Here is an 11,171-nt window from a genome sequence, read left to right on the forward strand (position 1 = left end):
CGTATTTATGAAGGGGAACCTGGGAGGAGGAATTGGGAGTTGTGAGGAAGACACCTATGCAAACACCGAGGTCAGTGAACGAAAGGAGGAGGAGGAGGCAGAGACTCCCTTGCAGCCTGTGGAGGTCCATGGTGAAGCAGATGCCGACCTACAGCCCACAGAGGACCCTACACCAGAGCAGGTGACTGCGCCCGAAGAAGGTCAGGACTCTGAGGGAAGCCCACACTGTTGTAGATCAGCACTACTGGGAGGACTACAATGTGCTGGAGGGACCCATGCTGGAGCACTTTGTGAAGAGCTGCAGCCTGTGGGAAGGAGTCATGTCAGAGAAAGTTTGTGGAGGACTGTATCCTGTGAGAGCGACCCCATGCTGGAGCTGGGAAATAGTGTGAGGAGTGCCCCTCAACCCCCACCTGAGGAGGAAGGAGCAGCAGAGACAAAGGGTGATAAACTGACCACAACCCCCATCCACTGAGGGGGAGACGGTAGAGAAATCAGGAGCAAAGCTGAGTCCAGGAAGAGGGGGTGGGGGGAGAGGTGTTTTTAAGATGTGGTTATACTGCTCACTGTCCTTCTCTGATTGTTAAATGTTGGTGGTGTTTGAATTAAACTGATGTTCTTTTTCTTCCCCTAATAAGTCTGTCTTTTGCCCATGACCATAATGGGTGAGTCATCCTTCTTTGTCCTTATCTCAATTCCCAAACCTTTTGTTTTATTTTCTCCTCCCCATTCCTGAAGGGGAAGGAGTAAGAGCAAGTGGCTGCAGGGTGCTCAGTTGCCTTCTAAGCTCAAACCGTAAGTGTAATAAAAAAAGCTACACTTCCAAATTACCATGCTGACAGAATAATGTTTCTAAATTACAAATTTCTGTTAAATTTATTTGATTTCAAATATACAAAAAGGATCTGATTTAATAAAAAGGTATTAATCCACACTCAGTGTTTTACATGTCCTGCAAGATGGACAACTTTCTCCCTGCTGAACTGATCTGCATACATTGCAAGTCTTAATATAATACCGTCCTAGGGACTATCCAACTATTCAACTCAGTACTGAATGTGACCTTTAGTGTAAACATTCTATAATTCTTGGAACACTCAAGAAATTACAAAAAGGTAAAATGAAGTTGTTCCAATATTTCAACAGGATGAGCTGGGCAATTTTTGTAGCTTGTCAGCTACAAACAGCACCAAGCAAAATAAGATGCATTTTTTAATATAAATGATCAGTAAGTGTCTTTTCTTTGATCTGAGTTCACAAGTTATGCTAGGTTTAGCTGTGGGGATTAAAGTGGTTACCTGTCCACCTCTCCACCCTACACTGCATTTCACGGGGGAACTGGAAAAGCAATCAGTGTGCCTATTTTCAGATCCTAGAGTTTACAGTATGACGTTTTAATATAAACATATATGACCATCTCTATTTGATTTCAAATGACAGGTGTGAAATAATTCAGGAGTACGCTGCCCATTCAACAGCTTTCACCACAGAAATGGCAGTCTAAAGCAAGAGAATAGGGCTACAGGAGAGATAATGTTGTATGAGATTTGTAGTGGGCCTCACATGATTCTGGCATTGGTCTTATGCAATTTGACTTTTTATACATATATAAAATATATATATATATATATATGACCTGGATGTATAATATATATTGATAAAATTTGCTGGTAAAAAAAAAGGCTAGGAGATTGACAAATCCCAGAGATGATATGCTACTAACATAGAACAGTCTGCATTATTTAGTAAAAAGGTGATCAGTGATGTACACCTCAACAGAATAAAATGTAAATGCATACCCAGGAACAAAGGCAGAATGTCATAAGCACACTACAGAGCACGCACTTCAGGGATGCTGAACTTTGATGAAAAACTAGAGAGATGCATCAGGCTGTCTGGTTGAACAAAAGCTTTCAGCAGAAGACTGGTTAGAACGGCTGATATGTAAACAGCAACATCAAGGAGGTGCAGAGATATTTTATTTTTGTACTTGACACAGATATCACTGTTCAAAAGCTGTGTCTAGTACTTCAAGAAGCACAGTGACAACATGAAGAAAGCTCAGGGAAGATCTGTGAATATGATTAGAGGATGACAAAAGAGGCCTTATACTACAGAATTCAGGGATACAAACTATGCATTTTATCAAAGAGACAGTTTAGAATTCATTTAATCAGCCTTGTACTCATGCTGAAAAACATGATAATAATGTCAGGCTCTCCAGTTTGTTATACGTGTTGCCACAGTTGCTGGAGCACCCAACAGTGCTTTTAACATCAGGAGCAACTCACAGGTCTGTGCCCGGATTTGAACATGCCCAGGTGAAGTACATCTAGAGTGTTTCCATTTTCTTTTCTTTAATCGTATTTTTCTTTAACTAATCTTTTAATTTTATTTTCTATTATATTTATTTTTTAAATATTTGTATTATTTTATAAATATACATTCTATTTCTACTATTTTACATTCTTTTCCCTTCAATTATATTTGCATAGGTTTTAGGTAAATGTTTTAAATATTAATATTTTAGAGAAGAATATTTAACAGAGAAAATATACAAAACATTTTCTGCCCACATTGCAATCCAAAAAGGACCTAAGTATCATGGACCAACCTTGCCTCCCCTGTACTTTACTACTGTCTAACATCCCCACACCATCCTGCACCCTTACCTATCCTCCTTATTGCTTCTTTCAAGTAGGATCTCAAGCCCATCTCTCCCACTACTGAGGCAACACACAGCTCCAGCTCTCAATATCCAGCACTTCCCCTCTCTCCCACACCTCCACCCTCACCTGGGCCCTGACCTAAACACATACTTGTTACTTTCATGCCACAGACCAGGACCTCAGGCCATGCCTTCACTACCCTTTACTCTCTTACCACACAATCCTGCTCCAAATAAACTACCCTTGCACTCCTCTACAGCATATCCCATCTGGCTCAGAGTCCTTCCCACATCCTGAGCTAGAAGCACAGGTCCACACGTGGCACAGATTTCTGACAGGCTGCTGAGAACCATTGAGCAGAACAGTTAGAAACTGACACCACTAAGTTGAAACAAAACATCTGTCACATTGAGCTGTATGCATCAAGGTCCTTAGCCCACAGCTCAAGTCAGAGCTTGTACCCAGGCAGTTACTGAGGATCCACTGGTGTCCAGTACTGAGATATCTGCTCAATTAAACAGCAGGATGAAAGTGAAGAGAGGGAAAGGAGACATTACAGTGGGGGTCTGCTACAGGCCACCCAACCAGGAAGACCGAGTGGATGAGGCCCTCTGCAGACAGATGGGAGCAGCCTCACGTTCACAAGCCCTGGTCCTCATGGGAACTTCAACCACCCTGGTATCTGTTGGAGGGACAACACAGCAGGGCATAAGCAAGCCAGGAGGTTCCTGGAATGCCATGATAACTTCCTTCTCCATCTGATAGAGGAGCCGACAAGGAGAGGTGCTATGCTAGACCTTGTTCTCACAAACAAGGAGGGGCTGGTGAGAAATGTAAGGGATCAAGTGCACCCTCAGCAAGTTTACCAATGACACCACTGCAGCCTTGGCTGCAGCGACCATCAAATGGTGGAATTCAAGATCCTTAGGGCAGCCAGGAGGGCGCACAACAAGCTCACTACCCTGGAACTCAGGAGAGAGCAGACTTTGGCCTCTTCAGGGATCTGCTTGGCAGAGTATCATGGGATAAAGCCCTGGAGGGAAGAGATGCCCAAGAAAGCTGGTTAATATTCAAGAATCAGCTTGTCCAAGCTCAGGAGCAATGATGCATCCCAACAAAGAGAAAGTCTGGTAAGACTGCCAGGAGGCCTGCATGGATGGAACAAATTGCTCCTGGACAAGGTCAAACAGAAAAAGGAAGCCTACAGAGGGTGGAAGCAAGGACAGATAGTGTAGGAGGAATACAGAGAACTTGTCTGAGCAGCCAGGGATCAGGTTAGGAAGGCCAAAGCCCTGACAGAATTAAACCTGGCCAGGGACATCAAGAGCAACAAGAAAAGCTTCATCATTGGTGATAAAAGGAAGACTAGAGAAAATGTGGGCCTCTCCAGAAGGAAACAGGAAACCTGGTTACCCAGGATATGGAGAAGGCTGAGGTACTCAATGACTTTTTTGCCTCAGTCTTCAGCAGCAAGTGCTCCAGCCACACCGCCCAAGTCGCAGAAGGCAAAGGTGGGGACTGGGAGAACAAAAAATCACCCACTGTAGATGATCGGGTTTGAGACCATCTAAGTAAACTGAAGGTGCACAAGTCCATGGGACCTGATAAGATGCATCTGAGAATCCTAAGGGAACTAGCGGATGAAGTGGCTCAGCTGCTGTCCATCATATCTGAGAAGCTGTGGCAGTATGTTGAAGTTACCACTGACTGGAAGAGGGGAAACAACCACAATTTTTAAAAAGGAAAAAAAAGGAAGACCTGGGGAACTAGAGGCCAGCCCATCTTACCTCTGTGCCTGGCAAGATCATGGAGTGGATCCTCCTGGAAACTATGGTAGGGCACATGGAAAATAAGGAGGTGACTGGTGACAGCCACTAAGGGTAAATCATGCCTGACAAATCTGGTGGCCTTCTACAGTGGGGTTGCAGCATTGGTGGATAAGGGAAGAGCAACTCACATCATCTACCTGGACTTGTGCAAAGCATTTGACACTGTTCCACACAACACCCTTGTTTCTAAACTGGAGAGACATGGATTTGACAGATGGAGCCCTCAGGGTGGAAGAGGAATTGCCTGGATGGTTACACTCAAAGAGTTGTGTTCAATGGCTCCATGTCCAAGTGGAGACCAGAGACAAGTGGTGTTTCTCATCAGGGGTCAATATTGGAACCAGTGCTGTTTAACATCTTTGTTGGTGACATGGACAGTGGGATCGAGTGTACCCTCAGCAAGTTTACCAACAACACCAAGCTGTGTGGTGCGGTTGACACGCTGGAGGGAAGGGATGTGCCATCCAGAGGGACCTGGACAGGCTGGAGAGGTGGGACCGTGTGAACCTCATGAAGTTCAACAAGGCCAAGTACAAGGTCCTGCACATGGGTCAGGGTAATCCCAAGCACAAATACAGGCTGGGTGATGAGTGGATAGAGAGCAGCCCTGTGGAGAAGGACTCCAGGGTATTAGTCGATGGAAAATGGACTATGAGACAGCAGTGTGTGCTCACAGCCCAGAAAGCCAACCGTATCCTGCATCAGAGGAAGGATGACCAGCAGGTTGAGGGGGATGATTCTCCCCCTCTACTCCACTCTCATGTGACCCCATCTGGATCTCCTTATGAGGACAGGCTGAGAGAGTTGGGATGGTTCAGCCTGGAGAAGAGAAGGCTCTGGGGAGACCTTATAGTGGCCTTCCAGTACTTAAAGGGGGCTACAGGAAAGATGGGGAGGGATTCTAGTGATAGGATGAGGGGTAGCAGTTTTAAACTGAAAGAGGGAAGATTTAGATTAGATATAAGGAAGAAATTCTTTTCTGTGAGGGTGGTGAGACACTGACACAGGTTGCCCAGAGAAGGTGTGGCTGTCCCCTCCCTGGCAGTGTTCAAGGCCAGGTTGGACGGGGCTTTGAGCAACCTGGTCTAGTGGAAGGTGTCCCTGCCCATGGCAGGGGGGGTGGAACAAGATGATCTTTAAGGTCCCTTTCAGCTCAAACCATTCTATGTTTCTATGAATTGGTTACATCATCCACTAGAGGAGGCAGAAGCTGCACTACCACCTACTCTCCCTCCTTTTCCAACCTCCACACCCCTTCCTCTCACCTAATATGCAGTACATAAGCAATCATCTCTGTAGAAATTTACTATGAATCAAAGTGGATTATCTCAGTGGAAATTCACATTGAGATTAATTATATTCTAATAGATAAGAACCCCTTCAACAACAGCTACTACAGAAGAAATAAGAACTAATTTGAGTTAGTTCGCCATTGTGGATTGCTCAGGTCCCTCTGCACTCCATTTATTATAACTGTGTAAAAGTTCAAATCAAACCCAAAGGCTTCTAAGCTTATTCATCTTTGTTCAGTAGGTAATGGTTTTCTACCTGTTTGTGCTACCCACTGATTACTGTAACATCTGAATATATCTCTGTTATCATTCAAGAAAAGTAACTCAATAAGGCATATTGTTAGTCTCGCTGTGAAACTTTGGCATTTGCATTCCTAGGAATGCTGCAAATTAACTACTGGGAGAACAAAAACCTCATGCTTTATTAATAGTAACATTTACCCACTGCCATTCTCCCTCCTACTGCAGGCCTGACAAGAGAACCAAATTAGAATAGCTTTCCATGAAGGTGAGGAAAACATTGCTAGTTCCTGCAGTTCAGCCCCAAGTTCACAGTGTAACCAAGGGATATGGCCAGGTGATCCTGTAAACATGCTATTCCAGGACGCCCCCTACATTTCTATCACCTCTTGATATGAATTATTAGAGTATCCCTACAATTACATTCCAAATTTCTGAGATGGCAATTGATTTAAAAAACTGAAGGGATTCAGAAAAGTCATAGATTTGAAGAAGCTGAGACTTCTGTCTGATCACTAGATTGTTCTTTCTAACTTCTCACGGCTTGGACTGCCAGTAAAAATAATCTATCTTTAAAACACATTTTGGTTGTTTGTGTTGCAATTGTAACAACATTTAGACACAGTCTATGTTTATGTAAACAATTTTTTTTTTGTATTACATAATGAGCACCATAACTAGACTGTTAACAAAACAATGTATGCTTTTGACCTATGTAACATGTTCCTGTTAATTCCAACACAGCAATACTTATCAGTGAATACCAAAATCCTTACTTTCAGCTCTTCATCTGTAGCACCCTGTTATGCGCTGAAAACACTTCAGTAAGATAGTAATCTAAAAACTGCTCAGGTCAGAGCACTTCTTGGTTGCACTACTTCTTGCTACTACTTGCTTGAAAAACCATTCAACTGATTAGGAGGGAAACCAATATGCGTTCTCTGGTTTCTTGGCTCTTCTCTTGTGTTTCTTTCAAATTCCTATGGAAGTAATTAAAACTAGCAACTGCCCTCTTTTCCTCTAGAGCTCTGCCAAAAGAAAGCACTCTACACTGATAGTGTCTGCTGTAAATTTATCAATATCTACGCAAGAACAGCCCAAAAGCTGTACCATAGCAGATATTCTTGTCTAGGTTTGAAATTCCTTCTTCTTAGTCAGAAATAGTCTTTCTTCTAAATAAGGGGTTTTACTTTGGTGACTGTAACTCCTGAAGTACTTAAACGAACTTCTAACCAAATATAAAAACATTAAGGAGCAAAAATAAGCCTCTCTTTACACACTAAAAGTTACATCTACAAGACGAATTCCTGCTATAAAGACAGAAAGAAGTCAGCTATAAGACTTCTTAGATGTCTCCATGTAAGCTATACCACCTATAAATAATGTACTTCTGTAATTAAAAGCATACTAACAGAACGGCTAGCTTTTCCTTCCTATAATTACTTAATCAAGCAAGTCGTCATTGACAATAGATTTTATTTATTGATCTAGGCTAGATTAGTACAGACTTGACAGGCAACATCTTCACAGGGAGAGATTCGGAGCCATGTATGAAGCAAACCTGTTTCTCTGCCCTTATGGTTGCATCCACAGAAGAAAAAAAGGCAGATATGCTATGGTATGTTTGAAAACACTCGATTGTTCGTGAAACGTTCTGTCTCCCTCCACGAGGTGCGGCTGAGCAGCAGTGTTGCCAATAGCACTTCTGCTGTGAACAGCGGGGCAAGTGCAGGGATCTAGTTCAGTCTCCTGAATATCCACCCTAGACTGTTATTTCACAGTTGTTTTAAACTAGTGTAAGTTTGCAGCCGTGCTGGAAGTGAGGATTCCCAGCGCATTCTTGGCCACCTAGCACATACCAGTGTAAATGATCCCGTACCAGAACTGGTCAGTAAATTGTTTTCCGTGAACAATTTTTGTTTGTGGGAGGTCTAGTTTTCAGCCAGGTGATTCAATTCACAAAATCACTGTACTAGTTTTTTAGTACCTATAGACAAAGCAGTGAAAAATGCCTAGCTGTGGAAGGACGGGAGAATGTTTTCTGGCAGCAGTTCAGCTTTCTGACAAACTAATGTGACCATGTAATCACAGCTTCTAAAGTGAGAACTGATGAGCTCCTTCCCCATTTTGACCCCTTTCTAGGGAAAGGGGAATATGACCCCATGCTCTATGACTCCCTATTCCTGGAATAAAACCAGGGACAACACGGGCACTGACAACTAATTGTTTCAGTGTACAAGTATAGGGCAACAACCATAAAATGGCCACAGTCATTCAAAAAACATTTTGATGACCACTCTCTCTGTAGAAGCAGAATATGGGGGTAATTCATTGCTCTGCCGAACTAATATGTCAGACATCTCTACTAGTTTAATCTAGTAAACTTCTACCATGTCTGTTACTGTGAAGCTGGAGTCAAAAAACAACTACCTAGTTTGCATCAGAAATGCTTAACATGAAATGTCACTTCTCACAACGATTTTTTCAAGCAGTGGAGAAAATGATCATCAGCTAGTGTTTGAGAGTCAGTACCTTTCATTTGAGTACTATATTAGCCCCCTAGGAGCAAATGTTGGGCTTCTGAGATCACACTTACACCCTTTAAACTCTTAAATTTCTTTAAATTCCTGAACGTTTCACCACAGGGAGGGTAGAGAGGAGTGGGAAGGGGGCAACCTGGACTTCTGACCACAGCCAGCCTCCTCCAAAAAGCTCTTATGTATAGGTTTCATACATCTTTAAGAACCGCATAAAGCTAGGTCAAGTTTCTCTGTAGATCAAGTGCTACAATAGTAATGGGAAAAACTAATCCCTGTTAGTAGAGGAGAACTCAAAGAAATCTGTTTACAGATCTTGTGCTACTTCTCATGTTCCATTTTGTCTGTAAGATGTCTTTTGCCTGGTTAAGCAATGCTTCAGTACTGTAAAGTCTACTTAAGAACAGGATTCAAAAGAAAAGATTTTCATGTAGAGCTGTGACTCATCTGAGACAGCAGATGAGGTTGGAAGTTCTTTCACATGGTCATAGTTGAGACATCAAGCTCTGGGAAAGCAGGAAGATGCTACCATGAAAACAATAATCTTTGTTTTGGGGGTGGGGGGGTGGGTTTTTTGCTTAAGGAGGATGGTGCAGGAGCTCTGGTAAGTTCCTGGGACAGTCTGCATCATTCAGCTTCTACGAGCTGTCTTGTATTGTACCTGAATTCAGACCAGAAACATACCATGAAACTCCACCTTTGTGAAGAATAAATTTTACACAAATATCTCTTAAAAGAGCTTAAAAACTTAAGTTCATGCTTCCTTTTTTACATTGGTCTCAAAGTGTGTATCCTGCTGTTTTAACTAACAAAATCCAACTGAACCAAGCTTAAAAAGGTCTGAATTTGAAGTTGAAAAGTTAACACTAAAAACCTTAAGACCTCCTCCTTTTCCATGTAGCCTGGGAGGGACTTGTGGATTAAACTCACAACTCAGCTTCTAGAAGCTCATTTCAGTTGAACTTTTTTAAACTTAGTATCTTAATTGATACTGAAAGCTTATCTTAAGACTGTCCTAGCTCCTTCTTGGTTATTGTCCCACAGCTGGTCTTGGGAGAGGGAGGCCGAAAAAGCAGAATTTCCACATAAGGAGAAAGCTGTATCTTGCATCTAACAAATGCCAAGTTTTATCCTCATAATGAACAACTTGATGCTTAGATGCTAACTGTCCAAAGCCTCATGTCAATTCTGCTGTCAGTATCCTATGACAAGTATGGCCAAATACATAAAGAAGTATTGGAAGTGTACCTAAATATTATTCAGGAAGATACTGAGCAGGTTTGTTATCTTTCAGGTCACACCACTGACCTAAAATGACCTAAAGAAACAGATATATTGCTGTTAACTTGCTCTTGGGGTAGCAACAGTCTCACAAAGGCACATCTGGGGCTGGGCTGCTATTAAGCCTTACCCACTTGAAGTATTTCACTGTGAAGAACTCCGTGGATGTGGAACCTGCCTATTGCATGACAGCTATTATTTACATGCATTAGGGAGCGGGATTAAGACTTTTGTTGTCTTAACTCTAACAGTTGGATTAAGTGGTCAAATCGGGAAATCATTTGGGGGGGGGGGGGCGAAGCGGGAGGGGGATACAAAAGATTCCTCTGTGCTCCAAATAGCCCAGCGCCTGGGGACAGGCACCAGCTCTGTCAGCTGGAAGGAGGGAGGGGAGGAGAGCAGCGGGCGCTGCCACCCGCCCCCGCCCAGCAGCGGCTCTCAGCCAGGCCTCGCTCCCGCGCCCCGCCGGCAAACCCGCTCCCACACCGCCGGGCCGCGCCCCCCGCCGCAGCTCGGGGCCCCGCCGGAGCCGAGGCGCTCCCCCCGAGGCGCCGCGCTGGGAGGGCAGGGCTGCGGCGGTCCTCCCCGCAGCAGGAGAGGCGAGGGGCGGGCAGGCCGCCATCCCTGCACCGCCTCCGGGGGCTCTGCCGCCGCGCCGGGAAGCGGCTGGAGCCGCGGGGCGGGGGGATGCCACGGCAGCTCAGGCGCCGCAGCGACGGGGAGAGAGAGTCGAGGGAGAGCGGGGCAGAGCCTGAGGGCAACGCGGGGAGGGAGCGGCGCTGCCGGGAGGGGACGCGAAGCCCGCAAGAGAGGGGGCACGGCGACGCCGGCCGACGGCTGCCGGCGAGGCCCGTGCCCGCTTGCCGCGGTAAAACGCCACCGTGACAGACCTGTCAGCAGGAGGGTGGTGAGGGCTCCCCCGCTGTGCGGCCAGGGCCCCGCCGCGTAGTACCGCATCGCTCCTCGTTCCTCCTCCTCCGCCGCCTGCTGCTCCTGTCGCCACAACCACCGCCGCCGCATCCTCCGTGCCGCGCCGTGCCGTGCCGTGCCACCGCCTCGCCTCGCCGCGCAGCGGCCGCAGCATCCCCCGCCCCGCCCCGCCGGCGGTCTCCAGGCAGCGCCGCTGCCCCGCGGGGGATGCCGGGAGGAGCCGCCCGCCGCACCCCGCCCGCGGCGGCCATGTTGGGGGGAGCGGGCTGGCCGCGGGAGAGCCGCGCTGCATGGTGCGGGCTTCTTGGGGAGCGGTGCTCGTAGGCCTCCTGAAGGCGGGGGTAGGCCGGCCTGTGGGGCCCTGGCAGGGCTGGGGACATGCCCTGCTGGGGT

The 11,171-nt window shown here is 45.8% G+C and overlaps 1 protein-coding gene across 3 annotated transcripts in view; it reads right to left on the reverse strand.

Moving 5' to 3' along the window:
• The window catches only part of SGCE (sarcoglycan epsilon), a 38,237-nt gene extending 27,280 nt beyond the window's left edge, over window positions 1–10,957 (reverse strand). For all 3 annotated transcript variants that reach the window (XM_074900303.1, XM_074900301.1, XM_074900302.1), the window contains exon 1: window positions 10,739–10,957. In XM_074900303.1, the coding sequence (XP_074756404.1) occupies window positions 10,739–10,868 (130 nt within the window). In that variant the 5' untranslated portion in view covers window positions 10,869–10,957. The remainder of the gene's footprint in view (window positions 1–10,738) is intronic.
• Window positions 10,958–11,171: the final 214 nt, after the last annotated feature.

Source organism: Athene noctua, chromosome 2, assembly GCF_965140245.1.
Source record: "Athene noctua chromosome 2, bAthNoc1.hap1.1, whole genome shotgun sequence".
NCBI classification, from domain to species: Eukaryota; Metazoa; Chordata; class Aves; order Strigiformes; family Strigidae; genus Athene; species Athene noctua.